The sequence below is a fragment of the Anas platyrhynchos genome, chromosome 5, assembly GCF_047663525.1.
Source record: "Anas platyrhynchos isolate ZD024472 breed Pekin duck chromosome 5, IASCAAS_PekinDuck_T2T, whole genome shotgun sequence".
Taxonomy (NCBI): domain Eukaryota; kingdom Metazoa; phylum Chordata; class Aves; order Anseriformes; family Anatidae; genus Anas; species Anas platyrhynchos.
In genome coordinates this window covers 16,969,333-16,997,324 of record NC_092591.1, presented here as the reverse complement: position 1 = coordinate 16,997,324, position 27,992 = coordinate 16,969,333, and the positions used below count along the sequence as shown (strand labels likewise).

The following is a 27,992-nucleotide window of genomic DNA, read 5'->3' as shown; positions in this document are numbered from 1 at the left end:
AGATGATTTGGAAGGAGGAGATATATCCAGCCAATGACTTGACTCCTCTGAGCTGAGCTCCCGCAATGCCAAGGAGCACTCTCCAATTGTTCTTCTCCTTGGAGCCTGTGTCTGGATTTTAAATACCAATCTGACAGCCTGCAGGCTTTGCAGTTTAATAGCAAATACAAAAGTTTCCATAAATTCAATGTCCTAAAAAGAAAGACACAGAGGTAACATCGTTTTTTTAAGAGAGTCACACTGAACACAAAACCTAGAAATAGAGGCTTCCTGGTCTTAAAGCAACTGCTCCTGGATACTATTTTAGGTTGTCATGGAAAGGTGTGATTTTACAGAGGCTAAGTTCATGCAGACTTGTCACCTCATTGTCACAGCCTGGTAGACAATGCTCTGGATTCTGGTGCACTACCAGAATGAGCTGAGGCTCTCTCTTCTGGAGCTTTACACACATTATGACAGAAAATTCTCCTAAGACCTTTTGCTTCAGTCTCTCTGCTCATTTTATATTCTTCCATATTTGATTCACGTTATGGGATGTTTACATTGCTTCACCTCCCTCCCACTCACCCCAAGCCCATTCATCTTCCTATACTGGCACCATCAAGACTCCTGTGCCACAGGACCCATTTTTACTACTTTCTGTAGAGACAAAGCATGAACTTTGTGTCCTGCCCTAGTGAGGGGCTGGAAGCAGCATATCATCATCTACCTTCCCCAGGATGAATATGCATCTAAAGGTGTGTCCAGGTTTCCGCCAATCCCCCACCTGCTGTGAAGACCAGCATGGTTCAGTTCCCTGTGAGTATCTCATACCTGTCCTGCAGACTTAGGAAAGGATGTATGCAAGGGAGGATAAGAGGAGGGGAAGTGGAACAAGCCATTTAAAGGGATTTGGAGAAAGGATATGGGGATGAGGATTTCTTGGTGTTTTTCTTGCTTCTACTTACATTGCATCCCTCCTTGGCAGAAGATTTGAACTGCACTGGTTTAGGCAGTGTGAGAATTCCTTTGACATAGATAAGAGGGTTTTCTCCACAACTAGAAGGCCAGGTCAGGTCTTTGCACTACAACATTGGAAACAGAGTCAGCAGAGACAATGTAAGCCTCCAGCTAACAGACAACTTAAAAACACAAGGTCTTCTACACTGCTGTAATTCCTGTAATACTGAATGCAAATTAGAGCCAGTGTAATGATTATGTCACTTCAGAACATTTAATAATTTACTTTCACAGCAGAGAGTAAAAAGTGAAATCACTAAAATCTGCTGAATCATTATGTGGGAAACTGACAGCATACAAATTGTGAAATCCCTTATGTGATCTTGCAAATGTATCATTTGGTATAGTCACAAGGTTTCTGAGTATTCAAAGTTCCATTACCTAAAAATTAATCAGTTCCTGGAAGCGTATAAACGAGTCAACATAACAGCATCACATTAGTTAACAAAAAAACTGCAAGAACTACACAACCTTGAAGTGCTATTACAGTTCTACCCTGAGGGAACTACTACATTTAGTCAGAAAAATGGTGCCTCCAAATTTTGCTCCCATTTGCTGCCTCCGTATTTCCACAGAAAAATTTCTATACCAGGACCAGCATATAACCTTCTCAGATTCCCTACCCCTGCCAGTTTCTCACTTCAAAATAAGACCATTTGACTGAATTGTGCTTATATTAATCCTTAGGGGTAAATTTCTTTTGCCTTTTTCTCCTCAAAGTATTCCTTAATTCTCATTACTCTTGCTAAACAGACTCTCTGTCACCTTAACACTAAATATAGTGAAATAGTCATTGGAGTAAACAATGATCAGGTTATTTATGTTTGCTTATTTATAATTACTTACATGTAAAACTGTGATCCAGATCTGTTCCGCAGAAGAAACATAACACAACTTTACATTCAGTCTTCCGAACTCCCGCTCGTCACCTGATAATGTAATAGTATCTGTGGATAAAAAAAAAAAAAGCCAATTAGTGTTTTTTAGAAGCAATACAGTATCTTAAAAAATTATTCCAAGAATAGGGGAATTCATTACTAGGTGGACTGTCTATCTTTGAAAACTTTTCTCAACTTAAGTTTGTCATATCTTAATACCTGTTAATAACTTATGCTATATGCAAACACCTTTCAGAAAGTAAAAGAGCACATTCCTGACACACCCAAAACACATTTAGAACCTATCACTTCCCTTAATCACTTTCACTGTTAAGTTTATAGATTGGCCTGCTATTTATCTTTATCAACCAGGCTAATAAACATTTTACTGTTACACTTTTTTCTAAGAGCCACTTAATACCCAGTGTTTCTCTATTTACTGAGGACACAGTGTGAAATTCTGACTTTCATAAAGGAGACTTCCGTGGGCACTTTAGTTGTTTTTGAGGATATGTTTTGCATCATCTCCAGTTCTTCACCATCCCTTTATTACTAAGGGTACTATTTTTTTCATGCAATATTCTTGAATAATTCTCAATGTAATACAAGTACTGTGTTCCAAATATTTTCTACAGAAAAATATTGATACGTGAAAAAGGACTAGAGCTGTGACCAAGGTGCCACATCCTATCCTAACAGAAAACCTGTAAATTCTTATTTCACTGAGACAGTAAATCCAGGGATCAATTTCTCAAAAGCACAAAGACTTGCACTCCTTGAAGGCCCAATTTGCTCAACCTCTTGATAACAGGAACATGCAAGTTGTAAACTCTTAATTTCAAATTGTGAAGTAACTTCCAAAGTGACTTGTTAATCATCTCAATACAAACAAACAAACAAACAACATTAAGACAGCTTAACATTGCAAGTATTTCATTACAAGTTAAACAAACAAACTGTACCCAGACTCCTGTTACTGCCTTGTGATTCCTTCCTGGAGGAGGTACTGCTAGGTACGCTGGAGAGTGAATCGTATCTCTGGTGAGGAGAAAAGAAGAAAAACAACAAAAACCCACCACTTCAGTAAGAGCAATAGATGGAGAAAGCCACAGAGATTCTGCTACCAGATAAGACACGGTGAAAACAAAATAACAAGCAATTTCAAATCTTTGTTCTCCTACTAATCTCTTGATCTACCATGATATTACTGCCTTGACGTAAAGAGCTGATACAGGACATATTAGGCCAACTCAAATTTTTTAACTTACTGATATACAGCGTTGTGTCATCTAACAGATGATTATTTGGGACAAAAAAATGAACACAGAACACTGTTTTTTTTTTTTTTTGCATAAATAGAAACTTTTAGTGTTCCACTTTTCAAGTGATGGAAGAAATAACAAAATGAGGAACCATGGACTCTTCTCCTGTCCTGACTAAAAGCCTACTCAAGTTTCTCAGCAGCTCTGTAGGACTACAACAGCAGTAGCTAGAGGAGACATCAAGAAAATAAACACAAAGTCAGTCAAGGTATTGAACTTTCCCTTTAGCCCTTCCAGTGCACAGTACAGTGCCCTTCAGTGTTTCCTCTGAAAACACCACGCAACAAAAACAGATACACCAAATGTGCTGAGGTTTCGGTAGAACTGAAGTTACATGTAAGGTACAAGAAGCACTCACCTTCATGAATCGATGAGGTGGGCTTCTGAGATCAAACATTGAATGACTTAAATCAAGTGACCCAGGCAAAGCACTAGTTCTTAAATCATTAACTAAAGAGACAAAAACAACAGTACATATCATGTCATTGCTAGAAAAAATAATATTTTTTAAAATTTAAGTAGACCCATGGTAGAATTAAAACCTAGCTAGATAACATCAAGGGAAGGATGTCCCCACCTCCCATTCCCAAAACACTCTCCTTAAATGACGAAATGCTGAGGAGAAGCCATTACAACAACTTAATGAACTCCGTTTTTGAAACTGGTCAATCCTGCTCAGTCACATCGGTAGCACTGGTAGAATGGAGAGCCTGCCTCAAAATTGCTTCCACAACAAAAACAGTGCTTTCAGTAGATGCTTTAGCAAAACAGAAAGCCTCATCTATAATTAACTCATCCAGAACTCTGGTTTAGCCTAGTATCCTTTTTATTTTTTTTTCCTACAGTAAAGATCCCAGTGACAAAAACATGGCAGTTTCCCCCATAGTTGGATGTAATTAAGTATATCTTATCAATTTTATTTTGACCACAAAGCAATATGGAGCTAAAGCACATGGCCTATGCATGTTATGCGGCAACAGTAGAAAATGAGAGCTAAAATAACACCAGTGTTTAAGGAATCTTTGCTGACTCTATTAGTGTTTGAGAGTTTTTTACAGAGGTTTCCCAACACTGAAATGAATGAAAGCAGTATAGTTTAACTTAAAGGACCATACAATGCAATGCTTTGCTTTTTGTTGTGGTTTGGTATTTGAGAAGACCTCTGTTACAACTCATTGATCATACTTTAATAGAATTACATCACCTCACTGGTTACTGAAAATTTATTTAATTTTTATTGCCTTCAGAAGAAATAACCAATTATGCTTATTGTGAGATGTAATAAAGAATATTTTTTTTCTGAAGGAAGAAAAAGAGAACAAAAGGTATAAAAAGTTTTTACAGCCATGGGAGGGAAAGGAAAGCAGCAGTGCTACTGTGGGGAAATATAATGAAGGTTGGTATGTCTGGTGTGCGTTCCAAATTTTCCCTTGCATATTACACAACAGGGCTTACTGAGTTGTTCACAGAGCCTGGTGTAGAAATAGCATTATAATATCAAGCAGATCTAAAAACCTTGTTTGCTAAAAGGGGACCAGATATGAAAGACCAACCCCATACTTGCTTTGAAATTGATAATGGCTATGGAAATTAATTCCATATTTAAAACTTGTGAATTTCACAAACTACTGAAAAACAGATACACAGTTCTTTATTCCTTCACTCAAGGCTACAAATTTGTCCTCGTTTTGGCTGGGATAGTGCTAATTCTCCTCATTGTACCTGGTACGGTGCTGTGTTTTGGATTTAAGATGAAAATGATGTTGATAAAACAACGATGGTTTAGTTATTGTTTGTGCAAGTGTTGCTTGACTTTTCTGCATCTCACACTGTCCTGTCAGTGAGGAGGCTGAGGGTCACAAACGAGGACAGCCACAAAGTTGATCAGAGGGCTAGAGAACCTCTCTTATGAAGAAAGGCTGAGAGAGCTGGGGCTGTTCAGCCTGAAGAAGAGAAGGTTCGGGGATGGCCTTAATGCAGCTTTTCAGTACTTAAAGGGGGCATATGAAAAAGATGGAGAACAACTTTTCAAGGCCAGGTTGGATGAGGCCCTGAGCAACCTGATCTAGTGGGTGGTGTCCCTGCCCATGGCAGGGGGGCTGGAACTTGGTGATCTTTAAGGTCCCTTCCAGCCCGAGCCATTCTATGATTCTGAGTTGTCTGGGAGGGGACCGCTGTTTCTCAGGGACTGGCTGGGCATTGGTTGGCTGGTGGTGAGCAATTGCATTATTGCATTGTGCATTACTTTTTTTTATTTTTTTTTTCCTATTTATTTTTTTATTATTATTAAACTGTCCTTATCTCAACCTACAAGCTCTCCCTCTTTTACCTTTTACAATTCTCTTTCCCATTCCACGTGGGCAAACAGTTATGTGGTACTTAGCTGCTTGTCAGGTTAAACCATGACAAGGTTATAAATCACTGAAATGCTTTAAAAACAGCATAATTTGCTGTGTGTTCCTAGTAAAGCTGGTTAAAGTTTTTGAAGAACCTTAGGGAGAACGCAGGGACAAGAAGGAGAGATGTTGCCTTTTTCAAAAATGTAAGTTTTAATGGAAAAAAAATAATACCTTTTACACTGAGAAAGCTGTCTGTAAAATATAAAGCAGCAGAATATTCATAAAGATATTTTGCTTACAAAAATTACTACAACTTTGGAAGAATATTAATTTTTCATATTTTTCAGTTATTTGTTGAGATGAAGAGGGGGGACATCACATGAAAATTCAGCGACTTCACTTCATACTTTCCAAATAAACACATTCTGTAGTTTTAAGTGAACTCAAATGAAAAGTATCACAACATTTAGTGCAACAAGATAGGTTTTGTCTAGAGTCTACAGATACACGCGAAGAAAATAATCTAGTTCTTGAAACAGCTGTTAAAAAACTCTGGAGGAAGAAGGCATATTATAACTGTACTCTAGACATACTTTAGTGACCTTTCTTGTGTTTGAGCTTACCAAGACAAGAACTAGTGAAGTGTTTACTTGGCTTGAAGAAAAACGGAGAAAGAGATGATGAACTGAAGGGAAGATGTTCAAGACAATTTTATGAAACCATTTGGCTCCCACAGGTGCTTGCAAAGCCTAGCAAAACCATATGTGTGCTTAAATTATACATGTGTTTTGTTCTCCTCTTAAAATAATATATATATGGACTAGTCTTTTCATTTAGTTTCTATGGTGATTCAAAATTAATTTTAAAACAGGACACTGACTGAGACATTTTTCCCAGCTGTAAAAGAAGCATGCTGTACCTTTCTAACAAACACGTCTTTAAAAATGCATGCTGTTGCCAGCTTCCTATCTGATGGAGATGTGTGTACATTTCTTCGAGCGTGAGTTTTCTGAATGGATTTACCTTAGCAATCACTTACAGCACGCAACACTTAGTCATCTACTTTACTGTAAACAGCATGCATTATACAAGATACATAAACCAATGAATGGTACAGAAGTTTTACCTAGGTAGCCAAACACTTTGTATCTAAACTTTTACTGATCGTATCTCACAGCCCTCCCCTGTTATTAAACATACTTACACAGTAAGAACTGGTGATATTTCTACACCTTCAAAAGCAAAGTACATAAAAGCTGGCATACAGCATCACTTCCCATTTTGTTCCTATTCTCATAATCTGCTCCTGAATGTTTATTTAGCGCTTGTCTCCCTCTCCGTATATATATATTCCTCAGGTACTCTTCCACTCAACATACTACTTGATTTCCTTGTTCCTTCTCCCTCAAATACTCCTCTTACTGGTAGCTAGACTCTTGGTACTACATAGTGTTTTGGATTAAATGCAGCTACACTAGTTCACTTTGCCAATATGCCTACTGTTGTGTGACGCATACAAGCCTTATTAAACCCCCAAATGACAGAAAGTAACAGCACAGCTGGAAATCAAGTAAAGCCCGCTCCACAGATCAACTCACCAACCCGGAACTGTCTATAGTATACAGACTAGTTTGGGAACTGCTATAATCAAACATGTATTCTGTAGTCTAATGACTTTTTCTCTTACCTATGCACAGTGTGAACTGGAGGAAGACAGAAAAGCAAGAGTGCAGTTCTTCTCACCTGATCCATATAATTTCCTATTATCTGATTTTGCTTGGAAACGCCTAATCAGATCTGGTGAAACATGCTGCTCCAAATAGAATGGGTTGTACACATCATACTGGGGCCATTGGTACATGCTGCGCAGTTCGGCTTTCCGATCACCAAATGAAGCTCTGGCAGATTCTGTGGAGCACAAGTAAACATCAGATACAAGAGTTCCAGACATAACACATGCTGCTTGTTTTCATAAGGCAGGCTGAGTGCCTTCAGGGCAAAGGACAAAATATTTCATTATTATCTGCTTCAATGAAAGGGGAAAAAAACACACAAAAAATAAAAGAAAACAGACACATATTACGTCAGATTTCAACGGCATGCTAGGAAATATTGGAATGAAATTGGCCATAATCTATGCATACCCTGTCTTGAAGTGTTCCATGATAGATACCTAACCAGTTAAAATACAGAAAGCTCTAAAGACAAAGACCAAGATGGAAATTCACCAGAAAAGTAGGGACATGCATAGAGAAAACCTCTGACTTATTTGGCTACAATCCCCTAGGGTATTCCTAGTTGGCTAATGGGCCCACAGTCCTTTAGGAGGGTCTTGCATAAAAGATAATGCAACTTGCAATTGCAATCTCCTTGTCATCCAATTTCCATAGGAAGCGTGTCAGTGGTAAAATTACTGGTCCAAAATGACTTGAATTGTTGGCTGAGACACAAGAAGACAGATTTGAGAATGCTCGAATCCCAGCCGTTTACTCAGTCCATTACGGCACAGCTGCCCTACTTTTCTTTCCTTTATTTATAATTATTTCAGACAAGACACGCACTCCTTGGTCAGCAGAACAGCAAAGAACACTACTGTAGTGCTTCATTTTGTCTGTCTGGAGTGAAAAGAAGCCTTGCAATAACAGTCGAGTAAAGAAGTGGATGGGGTGACCTGGAATCTGCCAAGCTCTGACATTTGCTTCCTTCATGTCACCTCTCTGGATTTCAGCCTACCTGTGAAATAGCTCATTACTCCATTACCAAGTGCCTTCAATTCTGCACATGTTACACCATAAGGGGCAAACATTAATGCTATAAAATCCTTTCCTCCAGGTGGTAGCAGAGTAAGTAAAATAGAATAACTCGAACAGTGAGATGGGATATGAAAGATGATAAGGCAAGTATTCAAGTATAATGGGCTCCAGCAGAACCTGTATGAGGGTGAACGCTAGAAGAGAGGCTGTGAAGTTTTGCTGCACAACAGGTGACGGAAAATTCAATGTTCCAGCCCAGGAGCACACTCCCTTCTCCTAGCTTACTTCTGCGAGAGCATGAGACATGCCGCAGTGAATACTGAGAAGGGCTGCCAGAACTTAACTACTTTAAGGAGGAATGCCAAGAGCTAACACTGAGCATGTCCCATTTCAATAAAGGAAAATAGTCAGACATGCACAGAAAATGGAGTGGAATAAGGGAAGAACTTGGACTTCTACAGATATTTAACAACAGTCTAAGAAACAAATACTCTAGTGGTTTTATTTTTTGTTTTTATTTATTTTTTGAATACATTGGTGCTTTGCTTATTGTAAAGAAGGAATGACAGCACACTTCTCTGTATTTAGTAAATCTTCCTAAAAGTAAACTTTGCAATTTAAACACAACTTTAATGAGGCTTAAAAACTGTACTTTCCAAATATAAATACTTACTTTTTAAAAAAGAAGTGGAAGCTGCCTACTTGACATAAGATCCACTTTTCAAATATTTATTCAAGAATTTAAAATATTTGCTCAAGAGGGACAATTATGAACAGCCAGGTCATCCTGCCAGAAGATCTTTGGCTTTATAGCCTAAAGGGCCACTCTGTTCACTAAGTCCTTCAGAAATGATGATGAAGCATAATTCCCAATGAAGCCAACTCACTTGTTTATAAGTCATTGACTGATAAGATTTTGTAGAACAGCAAGAATAAAGAAAACATTTATCTAAAGGTTGTTAAACACATCTTCCTTCTCCCTTCCCTCTAGAGAGTCCTGGTCCCCTTATGAACTTATCTGTACGATCTTGAGGATGGGGTAAGATCAAGCAAGACGAAGTATGAACCCAGATTCTTTAAGAAAGATGATTTACCAGGAGCATGTCCTGCATTCCCACACCTTCTCCAAGTACTCTTTACAAGATCTAGCTACTGAAGAACGTATACAACAAGCAATCCTTTGGGACAGCAGCCTGGCTCTGCCAGGTGGGTGGCAGAGAGCAGCCCCACACATCAGGATTGCTTTCTGCTGGCCATCTGTGGGAAAACCTAAAGCAGGTCAGGCTCAGAGACAGAGATCATATTTTCCAACTCCAACCATTAGGCTGCTGCCTGTTTGTGGCTGGTGAGGTGGGCATCATGAATAAAACCCACCGAGAGACTGGGCACAGAATGGCCAATCTATACCCCTCAGCTCTGCGATACTGATTAGCTTGGCCCTTATGCTAGTGTTATTAGCAGGGGTGGGTGAGGAAGAGGCGAAAGTTTGGTAGCAGAAGAGAAGCAAGGGACAAGAAGCAACAGCAAAGACCTACACAGAAGGGAGAATGATGGGAGTAAAACCACACAAACAGAAAAAGGCAGCACTGCATTAGTTATTATGCAACATGTGGCTGATTTTTTTCAGTTACTGAAGTTCCCACCCTCAGAAAAGAAATCCAGTCACACGAGACTAAAAACATTATCAGCTCATCATGTCCGTGAGGCAAAGCAGCTCTAGAGAAAGCAACTGTTCAGTTATGCCCTCATACCAAAATTTTCCCTTATCTAAATCTACACATCTCTGGAGAAGACCTGAAGTCCTCATCATCTCTAGTGGTAGCACGTGCCCTCTAACTCGTGTTACTGGGCCATGCTCCCATTCTTTTAAAATGCCACTGTGCCTAAATTGCATGCATGTCATTTCAGCTGCGTGAGGATGGGACTGACAGAGGTTGAAGTATAAGACTGTTGTGAAGCAAAGTATCATCATATGCAACCCATATACTGCTGAGACCTGACCCCCGGGCACCCAAAGAGTAACAAAAAGAACAGGAAATAGAAAAAAAAAAAAAAACATACAAAATGAAAAACAAACAAACAAAAACAAAAACAAAACACACTTTCCTCCATGTAGTAGCATATGCTTCCTGTTCATGAAATTTGAAAAGGAAGATGTGTTAGTATGCTAAAACGTTATCAGTACATTAAATGCAAAAGACTACCCTCCTTCCTTCCTTAAGTGACCTGGATAATGGTGATGTGTTAGGTCTTTTCTTGCCTCCATATATTCTTTCACAGACCTTTGGCTTTCTTCAATATCTTCCAATACTTTGAGTATGAGCACTAGTGTGCAATCCCCCCTTTCCACTTCATTCATGCAAGATCACAAAGGTCACTGGGGTAACATCCTTCCCAAAAGCTCTCTGAATGTCCAGAGGGAAAAGCCACAAGACCAGGCTTCTAGAAAAGTTTTGCAAACATAGGTTTTCAGTAGAAATACTTGACAACTTTCAAGGAGTAGCAGATACTAAACAACTATTTTGGAGTCCTATGGCAGACTAAATTAAAAAAAAAAAAAAAAAAAGACGTACCCCTCCTCCAAATCTCTATAAGCTGAATAGCAAATTTAGTGAGGGAGATACCATTGTGTTACAACGCACAAAGTAAGAAATTTCTCTCACAAAAAAAAAATAAAAATTCTCAGGCTTTGGTTAGAAAGTGACACTGGTTAACATAACTAATGAAGTACAGTATTTTTTATTCAGGTTTCCGCCACAGAAACTTATACTATTTTAGCAATATTTTTTATATTTTACCTTGAATCCCTCCAGCATGTGAGGTACTAGGAAGATTTTTGGGCTGTACATAAGCCAGTTTGAATGGGGGGACCACAAATGGTACCTCCTGACCATCCAGAGGCAGTTTAGAAAGCAGATAATCCTCTGAACAGCCAACTTGCCGCTTCATTGACACAGAAGACAATGGAGGTTGCTCTACAATAGTTGGCTTTCTTGCAGCTACTGCTTCAGATTCCTGTACCATGGAAACTGCTAAAAATAAAGAGCAAGAGAAACAGACAGTCCACATATGCGTTAAATTTTGAAAATACTATGAACAGATCTCTTATTTAATAGAATCTGTGCTTGATACATTACTTAACTGCTGCTAGCAGTCAGTTTTACTAGCATTCAGGACTAGCACTTGGAAAAGATATTCATTCTTATGATACCTGTACTAATATAAACTTCATTGCCCAAGCTTGTGTATTTATAGCTGCCTTGCTCTTAGTAAATTTTTAGAGGAGGCACTCTATACACTTGTATAGAACAATTTTGCAAACAACTAAGCCACCAAAGAAAATCCTGACAGCAAATCTGCAGGCAGTTAAAAAGAAAAAAGTATTCACTTTTAGAGAGCTTGAGAGATACAAGACCTTCACACGACCTTAGGTAAAAAAGCTGGCTTTTTGGACAGCATTTCAGGCTGCAAGGAGCAGACTTGAGATAAGCATTATTCTTCAGTTCAAGTTCATAACACTAACAAGTATGTGTCCAATCTCCAAGTGGAGGTATGGAATGACTTTTGGATGTTGTCAAAGAATTCAAGTTTATCAGGAGTGACAAAATAACTTTATTAATGGGAAGTCTCAACATTAATGAACACAGAATAACCAGACCCTTAGTCAATGTGATTATGTCGGAACTTACGATCATTTTTTTCTTTTTCTGCGTAGAAGCACCATTTACAGCAGTTCTTTATGTATTCTTTCGCCATTGTTTTCAGTGTCGCAACTCAGAAGAAACCACAATCAAAGATCCACCATAGCTATCAAACCTGAAAAACACTATAAAAGTAACTGTATTAGATTACAATACTTGAAATTAAAACACAATACTATGTTATTAAATATGTGATTGTTAACTGGATTCAGTCCCTGGGACAATGACAGTTATGTCAGTCACAAATGGATCAGAGCCGTTGGATTTCTCTTACTGAGACAATTATTAGTTTATATAAAGGCACAGGGAAAGAGAAACTCACTTTAACATACAGTATGACAGTTCTTTCAGTGACCCACTCAATTGGTACCCTTCTTTCAGGAACACTAAAATTCTCCTCATATTTGTGTGGCACTGGGCTTTGCAATTTACTCAGCTCTACATCTGCTTTGATATGCTTTAGCAAGTCATTTGTAAGACATTTCCCTTGGTCATGTTTCTCCTATTCTCTTTTACTCATGCAGAATGTTAACATACATAGCCATTTACATTTTTGACTCTACATACTCCATATTTTACATTTGAACACAGTCTTTAAGAATGATGCCAAAATTGCCTTCTTTGAGGAACTACTGCTTTCTCATAATTGCATGCACATGAAACCAAAGACCTGTTTTATTATATAATTGTCTGCTATGCGCACAGAAATAGAGAGCACTGGCTTCCAGCAAACCAAGAGGCATGCAATCTACTGAAGAGCAAGATCTAGTCTATAACAGCTGGTTAACATTAAAATAACTTTATGACAATACTAACTGGCCTCATTTAAATGTCTTTATTTATACGCTTATGTTCTCTTTTCACAGGGACACAGACAGCTGTGTTGCCTCCTGTCCAAAACTTTAGCCGCCTAAGTCTAGACCTTTTACATGCACCTAAAGTACACACGGTTCTTTGCACAGAATACCCAAGACATGACTCCAGCTCCTTGGAGGTTAGCAGAAGACACCAAACAGAACATGAACAGAAGTTGGAGGGATGGGAAAGATGGCAAGTGGGAGAAAGGGGGATAGTGCAGAAAGAGTGTGACAATTGCACAGAAATGGACAGGTTTGCTTGGTTATCTCAGTCACAGGAAACTGCTGGAAGTTTCCATGCTCCAGCCAGAAGCTATTCCCATCTGCAGTTTGAACAGCACAGTCCTTTTGTTTGTATGGGTGTTCAAAGACAGCCAGGGAACCACACAAATACCGATAAGAGAAATAACATCAATATCTCAACTATCAACCAAAACCTTTTCTTACACTACTCCACAACTCCCACAAATTAATTTGGATGCCAAACAGAAATATTAGACACCTTATCTAACTTAAAAAACGTGCTTTCTTCTCTTAACATTACTTGTTTCCATGCGTAGGTGCAATTGAGTGTTACCAACAGATGTGTCAACGTGCAAATAATGACCAAATACAACACGTCCTTACTGACCCAATCTTTTGCACTCTTCAGTACTCTCAGAATTGCTACTTATATTTTAAGTTGTGGGCTTTGCAAGGTCATGAGAGCATATGGCTTCGTGTAGAAGGCTTGAATTAACTTCTCATCTTTAAAATACGGGTGTGAAATATAATGAAGGTTTGTTATTCCAACTATATAACTGTTCCAGAATTATTCTTAATTATGAGCTTTCACAGAATACTGATTAGAAGGAAGTTTTTTAAATTCCCATTAGACCCAAGCTTAAGTAAATCATTATTCTACTGCAGCAAGGACCAAAGGGAGTTTTTGGTTTAATGCAAATTCTGAGAATTGTTGCTATTTTTACTACTGACATTAATTACTTCCTATAATTTTGTTCTGCTCTTTATGCCCAATAGACCAAAATGAACAAGATGCAAATGGACTGTACAGAAAAACCTTCGAAGTAGCCTGAAGAAGGCTGTTTATTATTATTCTGGAAAATAGAATGCCACTGAGGAGCTTACAGAGCTTAAAAATACCCCAAAATACTTCTTAAAGCAGGGTATTGCACTGCTATCTGGTCAGAAAGGGACACCATTACTCTGCACAGAATCCCCCACTAAAAACTTGCACTGATCTCAAAACTGCCCATGAGTTTAAGTAAAGGATGTGATTCATATTGCAAATTTGGGGAGATGATACCGCCCAAGCACAGAACCCGCTGCACCTATACACAAAGGGAGGCACAAGAATTTCTCGTAAAATTCTCCACACTTCCAAGGACAAAATTTTCACCTCTCCTCCACCCTCTGAAGTGTACTCATGATAGCCAAGCGTGCTACAATTCAAAGTTTACTTTAAGGTTCCCATACAGTGATTTTCCTTCCCAGCTGTTATCAGTGCACAGCTGGAGTTAATATGCTTTCCTCTTGTTCACCATGTTTAAACTGGGCTGAAACAGCTGCTTCGTTTGCTCTCAGCTTTGCAACAATGGTATCTAAGTGTCAGTGGCAGTTTGCTCAGGCAAAACAATCTTTTATCTCAAAGTGTCCAGACTGAATTTATGCAGTACTGGTAGTGAAGGAACCAAAATGTTAGTAACCACGCAGCTTTCCAGCTACATGAAGTGGAAAAATTAGTTTTTCCGCATCAGAGAAAATTCAGTTTATGGTAGTAATTTCTTTCCACTGAATTTCTTAGCTGGAGCCATAAACGTAAGTCAGTAAATAAATACAAATCACCATTTACAAGCAGTTGCCTTTCCATCACTAGGTTGAGTCCCTTCATTCGAAAGAAAGGCTATATATTGGTGTTGATCTAACAGTAATAACACAATTCTGTATCTTTTGTGCTCCTAACATTAGAAAGGCCACATTTTTCACAGTAAGACTATGCAGCCTATAATATTCTTAGACCATAATCCACTCCCCACCTCCCATTTTATAGATAAGGAAACATTCATTCATTTCTTTCTATCTGCAGGCAAACATAAAAGCAATTTGTCACTGCCTCTTCTACAGAAGAGTACACTCCAATTTCTATTTCCAACAATCTATTTCCAGATTGTTTTGTAGGCAGGGCATAATCAGTAGCCAACAGCAAAGTACATAGACACAAATTTTAGAGATTCCAATTCAGTTTGAGCTTAAATACTGCATTTTGAAAAGTAAGTTCCAGCAGTAAGAAACTGGAATGACATTTAGGCTTTTTTGCCCTTTAAAAAATATAATGGTTTGAAAGCCAGTCATGAAATTTGCAGTTGTGTTCCTACACTTACAGTATGGCCGGCATTTGCCGAGGAACAGATCATTTTAGCACATGCTTCCCTCATGATGCTTAGAGCACCTCACTTTGTTCATAAAAAAAAAATTAAAAATTAAGATGTTTTAAAAAATTATCCACATAATTTAGCTACAGAGATAAATGTTTTTTTTTCTTCAGTTCACTTATTTTATTGTATCTATATTTTACATAATGCCTATGAATAGGCAAATATTTCCAGTGCATGTAAAAGGTTTTGTCTTAACCATGTGAGACAGAAATTTATCAGGTTCCGTTTTATATTTTATTAACTTTAAATGAACAAACAACCTCGTAGAAAACTAAACAAATACTTACTAATCTTGACATAAGCAGGTACCTCTATCAAAGGTTAAACTTCACCCATATGCCAGGACCTGTTGCTGGTGTCCACTCCTCCAAGATCTTCAATATATCATTTAAGAGTTGTTAAAAGGCCGTACTAACATACATCTGTCTGGGAATAGATTTACCAAATAAACCAGAACTGCAGGGAGACCTTTGTTTGGTACACTACTGAATTCCAGAGCAGTACTGACACCCCAACAACACACGTTAACAAGGAGCTGGGACTCCTTGATCCTCTCTCTAAACCTTGGGGTCAGCTTCTGTTAGGCAATGTGATTACTTTAAAGACATCTTCCACTTTGGAGATACTACAGTGAGAAAAGGACAGGAGGAAAAGAAAAATTATCGCTGATTTTCAGACAATAAAAAAGTAGAGAAATCAAATCACTTGCAGCAGAAGGAAGTGCAGCCGGATCTCATTACTGTCTCAAATTCTCTTTCTTGGTGTTCTTCAGCAATTTCAGTAATCTTTTTCATTTCTCTTTCCCCAATATCAAGCCAAAGTAAGATGATAAAATATAATTCAGCAACAGTCCTTCCCCACTAATGTAGAAGGAAAGCCAAGGTTATTAGAACATCCTGGAACCAACAAAGTTTAAAGGCGAACCACACACATACAGAGTCCAGAGAATTACAATCACTACTATTTTAATGGGTTTAGATGGAGAACATAAATTATCTTAATGATTTCCAGATTTCTCTGATAGAAATTTTGAATGAGCTAAATCAGATAAACAGAGTATCGAAGCCTTCAGTTCCAGATGCTGCCAGAATGATTACAAGACAGAGATGTTTGGAGAAGAAAGTAAATATTTTCAACAACTCATTAAATAAAAAGAACATGATAGAAAACGGATGATCACAATATTAAATATTAAAAGCTGAAATGTCAGGTCTTAGCTGCCTTATGACAAAGGAGTGTGTTTTGCAGCAAGTTTGTAGGCTGCTGATATATTTTACTGCATTTAGTCATAGTACTGCTCCATAGGAGTTGGTCAGGTAACAACACACTTAAAATTTTGCAATAGAAACAAAGGTGAAATATCTGATCCTGAACTGGGAAAGCTGGCTAAGCCAGAGGTTTCAATCGTTATGAGATTTATTGCCAGCCATAAACATATAAAACACATTCTCAGATCTGTGTTCCAGAAACACATCACAGCAATATTTCTAGTAGCTCTAAGTTCTCACAAAGCACGAGGTGTAAAAGAAAATATCCGGAAACATGGATGATCAGTTGTTATCAAGCATTTGGGACAGATCCGTGAATGATGTAAGTGTCTACAACTCCAGTAGCCCCAGAGGAACAACAGCTGAGGATCTTCCCTGTGGAAAAAGCGAGCTCAAGCTTGCTGTTTCACACCTCTGCCAAATACCACGTTTACCTCTTTGCCTGTCTGCATTTCAGACCCAGGAGATGCAGTCAATTCCAATCATGAAAATCCTTTACAGAGCATAACAGCACCACCACAGGTCTCCAGATGATTAACAGAAACGCAGCACAGCACAAGCTGCTTCTGCTGCAGGTCAGACGGGCTCTCTTTGATGGCACAGGCACTGCACATGGTGTAACTTCCAGAGCCAGCTGTTCAGCAGTTTTGTTCTTTGTAGGATAGCGTCTGGGAGCTGTACACTGAGTAGGGCTCTTTGTTTGAAGAGCTTGTGATCACTGCATCTTGAGAAAAATGAACACTAGTAAAACAGTGTAAGTGATTCCCAGAAATTTGCCCCCAAGTATTTTACTACTCTATGAGTGTGGACGGCACAAACGCGCACACACCCCTACACAGATGCATGGCACGGGCATACACTTCCCAAAGTTTACAGTTAAAAAAAAGTCCTATATTTGTTTTGTGATTGTAGGCAGGTCTGATCTCTAATGCCCACATAGGACACAGAGGCAGTTCAAATAGGTCTGAACGTGTGAGCAGACACAAGCTTTTGTTCCTATTCATCAGAAGCCTTGGCAGCAGTAGGCTGTCTGAAAGGAGAGGAGAAAAAAGAAAAAAACATCATGTCAACACACACCTACAGGGTGCATGATAAGAGGCTCCTATCTATCTATGCCTGGTTTGGGAAAACCCCACAACAGTGGTATCTGCAGTAACTGGTGGGTGTGTGTACATAAAACCTCCTCTGCTGGTACCTGGAACCTAAGGGAAAGCATGAAAACTCTCGGAATTTGCAGAGGGATTATTTTCTTGGAAAGCAGAATAGAATAAAGAAAATGTGACAGACTTCCCTTTCTTTTGTGCCTGGAAATAGAAAGGGATTTCACTACAAAAGCAGTGGATCACAAGGGAGATGCTGAAATAACACCACAGAAAAAGAGAAGTTATGGAAAGGGTTCTGAAAGGCAACCAGAAAAACATGTTCATGAGAGACAACTTGCAAACAACTTGACATAAACACAATAAAGAGATGGAAAACATTTCTAATGCAGCAAATAAAGAAAGAAAAAGTGTAACTGCACATATAAAACTGAAAGAAAAATAGACTATGCATCATTTGTCCAGTTTAGATAATGTGGATTTTACGATGGACTGTTGCACAGCTTTCCTGGGGCAAAGAGCCTAGGAGCATTTTTACACAGTTACACAACTAAACGTGGTAACAGAAGTAACACAGTAAAAAGTTGTTGGGAAAAGTGTTGTGCTCCATGATGCAAACAAACCACCAACTGCCTAGGCACAGGAAGCACCTTCCCACTTGGGCAAATGGGGGCACAACTGCCCTTTGGGGAGGGTTTTTTTTTTTTTTTTTTGGGTGGGGGAGGGGGGGGGCATTTACATTTTCCTTCGGGGCTTTACATTTTCCAGCTGATTGCAGAAACGAAAACAAGAACTAAATGGGCCAGCAGGCCAAACCAGCACATCTTTTGCTGCAAATTCCTTTCATCAGCTTATGGTTTCTCAAACAGAATCTTACTTTTTGAGAGCAGAAGGACAGTTACACTCCTTTGTTCCCACCTCCTGAAGCACTGACACCACTGGATTTCAGCCACTTTCCCCAGCACTACATTGAGCAACCTGAGCAGGAAGATGTTTGAGTTTCATTTCACAGGACACTCTAATAGCTCATCATCTTCACTGTTAATATTTTAGTCGATGTAATTTTTTCCAGTGAGTTTTTTAGTTGTTGCAGTTTTTATGTTTGGAAAGACAATTATCAGTAGTGTCTTTTTTTCCCCTTAGGCTTTAAAAGATTGAAATCTAACCTCTTACATTTCTCCTCAGTAAGCTAAATGGACAAAACTATGTGGACATATTTAAGGCTGTATGTTTTACACCACCCAAATCTGATTTGTACAGTTCTTCTCAATATATTATCCCACTTCTCCAACCTTTTTCCATGCTGATACTACAGTTGAACTATACACCTCAGATTCAACAACATCACAAGACAATCTAAAGTGAGAATGTTGTCTTTAAATAACACTTGCAAGGAGAAAATTGCTCTCATTCCCACAGCACTGCACTGAGATCCCAAACTGTGACCAGTCCCCCTGTGACTCTGCATCCTCCTGACTGGATTCTGAGCAAGTGGAGAACAGAGGAGGACAGGAGATTGCAGGGAGCATCCCCTGATGCCTGCCACAGCATTCACATAGAAAATAGTCTGCTGGACTCTCCTAGAGATAACACTTACATGTAAGGTGTAAAACCCTTACAATCAGCAGGAGTCCTCAATACTTCACCACTAGCAGTCAGGACATGACAGCTATACAAAAATATTACCTATACACCCGTGACAGGCTTCTCCTGAGGCAAGAACACCACCTTAGAAGTCAATTCTCAGCTGAGCCTTTGTCGTAATGGAAAAAGCAGAGCTTACTGGCATCTCACTAGCTGTTTTATATGTTCTCATGCTGAGAAGGTCTAGCTGCAAGGGAACTGGGGCAGAAGCTTTGCCTGGAATAGCCACGTCTTCCTATGTACGGTTGTGAAAGACTATGCAAGTCCTCTTCTCCCTCCAACTTCTCTGACCTGATGAAGATGATCTAATGCATGCCTCCCTTCCTCAAGGCCCTGAGCTGAACCCTGTGCAAAGAGCACTTGTGCAATCTAGCTGTGGTCTCCTTGAGCTCAGCAGCTGCTTCTTCCCAGGGCTCCAGACTGGAGAAGGCCAAAAAGCCTTCATCACATCCACAGACCAGACAGACCACCAAACCGAAAGTCACGAAGTAGAAATAATTGCTATTGCCTACTTCCCTGAAGAAAAATAAATCTGAGCAGGTGTGCGTCTGAGCTTTTGTGCTACAGGAACAACTGCCTCTGCTCTTCAGGCACCCCTTGGAGAAGGAGAACAACTCTGGCAGAAGCAGACGATCAGAAGTCGTTCTTCTGACATGCCCCCCAGGGACACCCTACTCTTAGCATTATAGCCTTGCACCTGCAGCTCTTAAATGCAGACTTAATCCAAGTTTGCCCCAGTATGCAGAAGATTAATAATATCATTTACAAGGGCCAAAAGTACATTTTTCATAAATCTGAGCCAATTTTTCTCATGTGAGATTTATGTTTGAATTAAGAAGAGAACATTATAAATCTATCCCATGACAAAGCTTAAAACTTGGGATTTTAATATGCTGAATCCCCTATGCACTGGGCTGTAAAAGTTGATAGAGATAGTATTTCTTCCTAATGCTGCATTAGGCAAGGAACCAATTCATCCAATTACTGTACTGACAACACTGTTTCTGTGAACTGTAGATAAATTCACTGACTTGGACAAGGATGTACAATATGGTATGTATTGGGGCAGTAAACACAAAGGAATAAATCCGTTATGTTGGACTGCAGATCATTTTGGACTCAGATGGAAAACAGCAAAGCAAGAGTTGAAGTCAGGACACCAGAGAAGAAAACTTAGAGACTGAAATCTCTGTAAAAAAAACTTGGCCTCTGATGCGAACATGGAAAGAATTCAACATAAGATAAGTCCTTTGCTCTAAGCAGATTAGGAAAAAAATCATGACTATCACTGGCGGTTACTTTATAATCTAACTTAATACTTAAGACTTTCTTTATGTATTCTGTGTCAGCTTTTAATCCAATATTTTCTCCTTCTGCAGTAAAGCCGGCAAGCAACAAAAATAGAACCAACAGCAGTCCCTCTATAGCCCTGATACCAAAGAACTGGAAACATCTGGATGAATTTTTCAACAGGGCAGCCAAGAAGGTGGTATTTAGACAAAAGCATCTGTCTGTGCACTGGGGTTCCCTAGCAAGACTAAATGTGTCTAGCTTTGAGCGCAATGCAACACTGAATGGCATCCAGAAACCCTCAGCCAAGTGCCATGACCATGGAGCCACACAGAAAACACATGGACACGCATATAATATTCAGACAGCTCATGAAAAATAGTTCTTCTTGTATATGTGGAAAAAAAAAAAAAAAAAGAACACATAAAAACCCAAACAGTCTTGCATGGAAAACTACCGTTTCATTACCACTAATACTATTTTAAAGGAACTCTGGTGATCTACAAGAGTCAATATGGAGCATTTCTTTATATATACTTGCACACACACATCTACTTTTTGGTGAAGCGGTTTCTTGTTAGTTATTTTACATTAATTATATAATAGTTATTTTGCATAAAATTATCATTCTGTTTAATGATGAAAACAAGAACTGCAAATTACACAGTTTCCATATAATGAAGATTCTCTATTCAGCTTCTGGTAACATTCTATAACCGGTTAAAACACCAGTGAGAGGAAGGAAATACGTAATTCTATAAATCAAGGTTAAAAGACTGTGGCTGGGATTAAGAAAGGAAAGAGGTGACTCCAGTACATATCATACATGAAAGAAGATTAAATAAATGACTCAAGAACAGGAAACTGGAACTGATCTTAATTAATTCAAATCCAAACCAGACTGGGAGTATAGCTCTACAGGACATGTGCACTGAGCTCAGGACACTGCCTAAACACACTTAAAAATAGAAGTCCAGGAGGATCCCATCTTTATAAGGTCTAACTGTTTATTATTTTTTGCTTTAAACCCACCCAGACCAGGGGCCCACAATCCCTTTTAACAGCCCCAGCAGCTCCTTTCAGAGATGTGAACAGAATGGAGTTGCTGGCAGCTGCCCAAGTAGATGAGTGGTAACCAGACACTGCATAAAGGAGGTATTTAAAAAGAATTTTACACAGACATTGGAAGAAACCAGCAGAAATCATAACCATCCCAACTTATGGGAGCACCTAACATACTGATTATTGGCCAGATGCTGCTATTACTATGGGGCAAGGCAGTGGGGCTCCACCTGGTGCTGCAAGCAGAAGCTGGCACCATGAACTTACCATTCCCCTTCTCCCCTCTCCAGACAGAATTGCTTAAAACAAAGTGAGCATTGGCTACACCAGGAATGTATTTTTTTTTATTATTATCCTGTTGAATTTAAAAAAACACCCTTCACAAGAGATTTTGACCTATGATTTCACACATTGGTGAAACTAGATCTGGAAATAAACATACCACTAAGCTGAATAAATCCAGGATGATTCTGAAGATGTTCCGGGTTTGGTCAAAGTTTAGTGAAGGAAGATTTTTAGTTTCCTTCCAATTACTGCCAAAAAGACAGAGAACCTGAACTGATGATTAAGAGGCCTCTATCTAAAGGCCTCAAACTCATTTTTAAAAAATAAGTTAAAACAAACAAACAAAAAACAACAACAAACATGTTTGGATTTTCCTCTACTGGGAACTAAAACTGGCCTTGAGAACCTTCTTGAGCGCCTTTCTTAAATTTACAAATCTCTCCAAAATGGGACACGGTGTTTGTTTTTGTCTCGGTTCATCACTAGCCACAGCAGCACTGCTAGGTCAAGCTACTTGTAAAACCTCCTTCTGGCTAACCCTCCTCTCTGCTGTACAGCAGGCACTTCCTTCACCAGATGTCCACAAAGTAGACTTCCTGTATGAATTTTGCCAAGGGATCCCGCCTCAGTCCCCTTCTGTCCTACCCCCCTGCCCCTGCCAAGCCCTGGCTGAGGGTTTGGATATTTTATGGCCGCATGAACCACCCCATGCTGTGCACGCTGGCCCAGCTTCCACAAACAGGGTGGAAAGGGCCACCTCTGCCCCCTTGGCCTGGAGATACAGGGGCACTTTGTAGGAGTGAAAGGTTGAACTTCTGCACATGGGAAGAAGCACCCCCAGTGCTCTGGTGACCAGCAGCTTTCTCTTCACGGTTCGGATGAAGCTGTGGAGCTATACATGTGCATCGATGTACCCTGAGCACACTGGGCCTATAGGCCATCAGGGTCAGCCATGCCTCCTTCCGCCTTGCAGAGCCAGGTGGGGAGCAAGGCATGCGTTTCCCCATGCTGGAGCACACTGTACAAGCCTATTTCAGACTCCCAGGCTGAGGTGCCAAATTAATTTAAGTGCCTAACAGGCTTTGAGGCCACTGGGGTATAGTCCTCCTGCATTGCTTTCTTGGACTTCAAAGCTGTTCTAATTGGCAATGCCAGCTTTCCAGATCTTGCTTTTAGGGCTAGATCCAAACCTCAATGCAATGACCATAAGAATTCCCCAGACACCAAAAGGGTTAGTTTGAGGCCTAATTATCTGATTATGTGTTCCTTCCAGTTTAAGTGTGGCTATTAAGTCACAGAGACACAAAGCTTCAAAACAAGATTGGGGTACAACTTGCAGGAAGCACAAGCATCAAATTTCTGACTTTTTTTTTTTTTTTTCCTGGCACTGCATTAGTGTAAACTTGAGCTGTGATGACAGGCAAGCAAACATTCATTCATACTAAGCTTAAGAGAAGTGCCCTTGTTAATTCTTCATGGCTTGATGTATTAACATGATTAATGGATGTGATGTAATACAGATGAGTTGAAATCAAATCCAGGATTCAAACCTCTTCCCGGATGAAGCTCTTCAGAAAATTCATCTTATCTGCAAGAGACGATCTGCAGAACTTTTTCTCTGAGCAAGAAATTCTTCAGAAGACCAAATGGTATTACTCACCGGAATGACAACACAGGTTTGCCCAAACTCTGCCTTTCCTACCTGAAGTCAAAGTCCACTCTGCTTTTCACTTTGTCTTTCACTTTAAAGAGATGAGATCTTAAGCTCTCTGCTGACAGAGATTGGGTGTTGTCCTACTTAGATCGGTGAGAGAATATTTACCAGACTTAAGATATCTCAGAAGTACCAATTCAAAGCAAACAAAGTAGTTCTCTTACAAAATTAAAAGTCTGAGCAGAGAAGCAGTAGACTTGGATAAATACCACGCAAAATTAACTGAATGAAGTCAACAATATTTTTACCAAGCAAATAAATTTAATAAATATTTCCACCAAAGTCAAGAGATACTTCTGATATAAGGCAAAGCAGGTAGGATTCACATGAAGGCCAAGAAGGCCTAAGTCAGCAAAAGCCTGGCTGGAAGCTGCCCTTCTAATTCAGGCCCTCTGACTCTGCCTACCAGGCATGGTGAGAGCAAGGGGGCTGCTGGCTGCTACCAAGAGCGACAGTGCTGCTCTCCTGTGCCATTCATGCTGGATCGAGTAAACACGCAGCTGCACAATGAGTTGGCCCAGTTCACTGATTAGATGGAAAAATAAACTATCGAAATATATAAATATGCTTACAAAAAAAAAAAAAAAGTTTTCCCGCAGTTGACTATTCAAAGGTGGGGCAAGAGTGCACTGTTGGGAAAACAGGGAGCCAGAGAGGGACAGTCCCCTCCAGAGCTGACCTGCTACTCTGGGGTAACGTAAATTGAAAATGAAACACCTATGACTAAGAAGAACAAAGGCTAAGTGAAAATCAAAATCAGCTGGTAGGAAACAAGTGACAGAACAAACAAGTGAGGTGACTGAGCCTCATGATTAGGGGAAAGAAAATGAGATCAGAGTCTGAGCTTGTTCTCCACCATAATAAATGAATAGCTTATACACGACTGATTGAACAATTCCACCTATGTTCACTCTTTCCACTGCATAGCAAGAAAGAAGATTTAATCACTTGGGGATTCATTACCCAAATTAAGCGTAGGAAAGGACAGTGGAACTAACAGGACTTCTGTGGAGTCCAACATGCCTTCAGGTACAGCATTCTTAGTAGGTGTAATTTTTACATGTATTTACAAAAATCAAGACACACTTTAATAAAAATACGTATTATCTTGAAATTCAGTATTCCTTAACCACATGTATTCCACAAATATTTTTTTAATATTCAACATACAGATGGAAAAATGACTAGAAATCAAACTTCCCCACTCCTGAATTCATAGCCTCTCCAGTGAGTTAGAGGATCACAGCTCACCTAATGAATATTTCTGCCCTGAAAGCAAGGCAAAACAGTTTTATAAGTAAGGAGTCAGAGACCACCAGACCCGAACAACCTGCAAGTTTATGGCTGTAGCACTAACTTGAGAAATGACAGAAATTCAGAACTTTGCTCTTCATGGCTAGGTAACAGTTCTAGACAAAACCTATTGAATAAGAAGCAAGGAGGGACAGGCATAGCAGTACACTCCCACACTCCCTGCACGTATTTTCACTGAGTCCTGATCATCTAGGTATAATTCAAAGATAATTGATCTCTCCAAGAGCAACTTGTCAAGAAACACCTCACTCACTTGTGGATACCAGAACAGATTAGGCACCTAACTAACACTGTCAAAACTTAAGCCACATCAAGAAGCAGACCTCAATGCATTTAGCAAATCTTACCAGAAAAACCTGAGCTGCGCAGATCAGCAAGTGAGGATTAGGACTGTAAGGGTCTAGCCTTGAGGAGCAGGTGCCAATAGGATCATCTAGAAGCAAAGTGCTTCCCAGTTCTGTCCCAGTGAACTGCTGTTGAGATCTCATTCCCTTTCTGTGCAATCACAACTGCACTGACTGGAAGTGTAAACTGAAGGAATGGCCATGATATCTACCTTTCTATTCTTATCTAGAGAAATGCATCACATGTAACACTTGGCATGCTTCCACACTGAAGGAAAGTTACAAGACCAGCTTACTTTAATATGATCTCCATTTGAGCTTTGGCTAAACTGTATCTCCAGTTACCTAGAGCACTCCTGCAGAAGGGGATCTAGTTAGTTTATTTCTCGCCTGGTATAACAGCTTAGATGTTAATTCACACAGAATATTTTGATTGTACAAGGGCATTTTCTTATAGTAATACCAGCTTGAGGCTGTTTTAAGTACAATTTAATCTTGGGCCTAATTTATATGAAGGTTTAATTCTGTAACAGCTGAATATGGTTACTGTTTTTCTACCTGCCTCCATTTCTCAAGGTCTGCTGCTTCTTAGAAAATATAGACCCAAGCCAGATTTTGGAAGCACGTTGTCAAGTTCACACTCATAAACAAGCCAAATGCAGAAGCTGAAAGGTCTTCATGCCAAAAACCCCACTGATATGATAGTGAGCTGGCAAGTAATTAGAGACATGCAGCATCACCTGTAACACAAATTGCCCAGTAATATCACCTTTAAGCATTAGTGTTCTGCAAGTTGAATTACTCTGGTAACTTTTAGCCTACTTGGAAAAAAACATAGATCGATACGCTCAGATCCTTGAAGAATTCCGACTTTAAAAATATGCTGTCCCATTCAACAAAACTATCAGTACGCAGGTGAAATACATCAGGTTTACAAAACCTATCATTATGTTGTTTTTGTCTCCCAGGAGTTATCTACATAGTGAGAAAACAGTAATTTACAGATTGCAAAACCATCACTTGCGTATTCACACCGAAACACCCTATTCACATTTAACTATCCATCTATCCCCACGCACACCCCGAGGCGGCCTCGATCTGCACCGGGATGCCCGCGCTGCAGCGGTTCCCCTGGAGCTACGGAGCCCAACGGGACGCTTCGGAGGAGCAAGAAAAATACCCCACAGCCCGCCGGGACCCCCTGCCTCCTCGCCGTGCCCCCAGCCGGTCCCTCTCCCCTTTCCTCCCCTCTCCGCTCCCCGCCGCTCACCTCCCGCCGGGCTCCCCGCGCCCAGCCCGCACCTGCCGCCGCGCTGCCTGCGCCGCCTTCTCCGAGGCCGGGCGGTGGCTGCGGCCCAGCCTGCAGGGGGCGGCCCCCGCGCCCCGCTCCCCGCTCCCCGCCCCGGCCCCCGCGGCCGTCCCGGTGCTGGCCCGGGGCGCTCCCGTGTCGCGGACGGGAGTTCCCCTCCGACCGCTCCCCGCCTCAGCCGGCCGGGTGTCTGCCCGAGCGGCCGCCAGGTGCCCGTGCCCGATACGCTGGCAAAGGCAGTGCCAACGCTGTCCCTCGCCTCGGTATAGCGCTATCGGGCCTGTGCTTCAGCGAGAAAGTCATTTTTTATTATTATATTCTTCTAGCAAACGGCATTTCCAGCTGGGATGCCGATCCCTGTCAAGTTAGGCTTTACACAAGCATGTGAGGGAAAGCCCCTGCCCCAGCCTGCACAGCCAGCAGGGCAGCTGACTGCTCACACGCAGTGGGTTGCCTCAGAAATGTCCCCAGGAATTTATGGTGCACAGATCTCCCTGCAAAGGTTGTGTGAGTCTCCAGGTGGTTTTGCCTGGCCTCTCCTCTCGAGGCAGGTATGAGCAGGAAGTGGGGCTGCACTTGTAGGGGAAAAAAAAAAAAAAAAAGGTGTTTTTCTTCCAGGAAATTTCGTATGCTTCAAGGTGCTTTACAATTTCAAGTCAGGTCATCCTAACTGCTCTTGAACTTCAGCCTTTTACGGATTCCCCATCCACCAAGAGTGCAGTTTTTCTACAATGACATGTTTTTATTTTCGATTTGACAGCACCACGGACCTGATGCTAACTAAGAGTTTCGTGCCTGTCATCATGCAGCATAACACAACTACTTCACACCCCAGAGTCACTGTGAGGAGAGAACCTTGGCCAAAAGCACAGGCTCAGAATATTTGAACTAACAAAGAGTCTCTGTTAGTCTCTGTACAGAGCCAGCAGTACCGCACTGGGATATCACATAGCAGAGTGGTTCTGATTCCTGTTAAGGGAGCTGATGAGATTATGTGTGGTCACTCCTATAAAGCAATTCAAGTAACCTGGTAAGCTTCCAAAATTATCTGAGTTCTTTGAGGCACACATTAAGCACACATTTCAAGGCATCTCATTGAATTCACCTACGTGAATGAATTACGTGAACAACTTTCTTCCACTGTTCATAAAAGCACGTTGTTTAACTACTGATACAGTCCCTGTATGCAGCTCGCCACTATCAGATTACGTGAACATATTCAAACTCAAGGGTTTTTCAGGCTCTCCAGCGATTTCCAGTCCTGCCTGAGTGACTCTCCAGCTGCTGGAGTTGGCAGCGTGGGAGTAGCCAGCCTTCAGGAATGCAGATCACGTCCCTGATGAAGGAAGGGACTTAATAAAGGGTATTTCTGACAAGG

The 27,992-nt window shown here is 40.4% G+C and overlaps 1 protein-coding gene across 7 annotated transcripts in view; it reads right to left on the bottom strand.

The window, feature by feature from the left end:
- Nucleotides 1-26,724, bottom strand: part of TC2N (tandem C2 domains, nuclear) — a 34,082-nt gene extending 7,358 nt beyond the window's left edge. Inside the window, exons 1-11 of one of the 7 annotated variants that reach the window (XM_027457659.3) lie at nt 26,576-26,661; nt 16,987-17,276; nt 15,572-15,710; nt 11,981-12,117; nt 11,090-11,323; nt 7,282-7,446; nt 3,558-3,649; nt 2,840-2,915; nt 1,846-1,946; nt 948-1,064; nt 1-192 (exon numbers count right to left, since the gene is read on the bottom strand). In XM_027457659.3, the coding sequence (XP_027313460.1) occupies nt 1-192; nt 948-1,064; nt 1,846-1,946; nt 2,840-2,915; nt 3,558-3,649; nt 7,282-7,446; nt 11,090-11,323; nt 11,981-12,047 (1,044 nt within the window). In that variant the 5' untranslated portion in view covers nt 12,048-12,117; nt 15,572-15,710; nt 16,987-17,276; nt 26,576-26,661. Of the gene's footprint in view, nt 193-947; nt 1,065-1,845; nt 1,947-2,839; nt 2,916-3,557; nt 3,650-7,281; nt 7,447-11,089; nt 11,324-11,980; nt 12,118-15,571; nt 15,711-16,986; nt 17,277-25,308; nt 25,475-26,575 lie in introns of those variants that run through there. The other 6 variants (XM_027457658.3, XM_027457660.3, XM_027457661.3 and 3 more) reach the window with 6 other exon arrangements.
- Between the last annotated feature and the right edge of the window lie 1,268 nt (nt 26,725-27,992).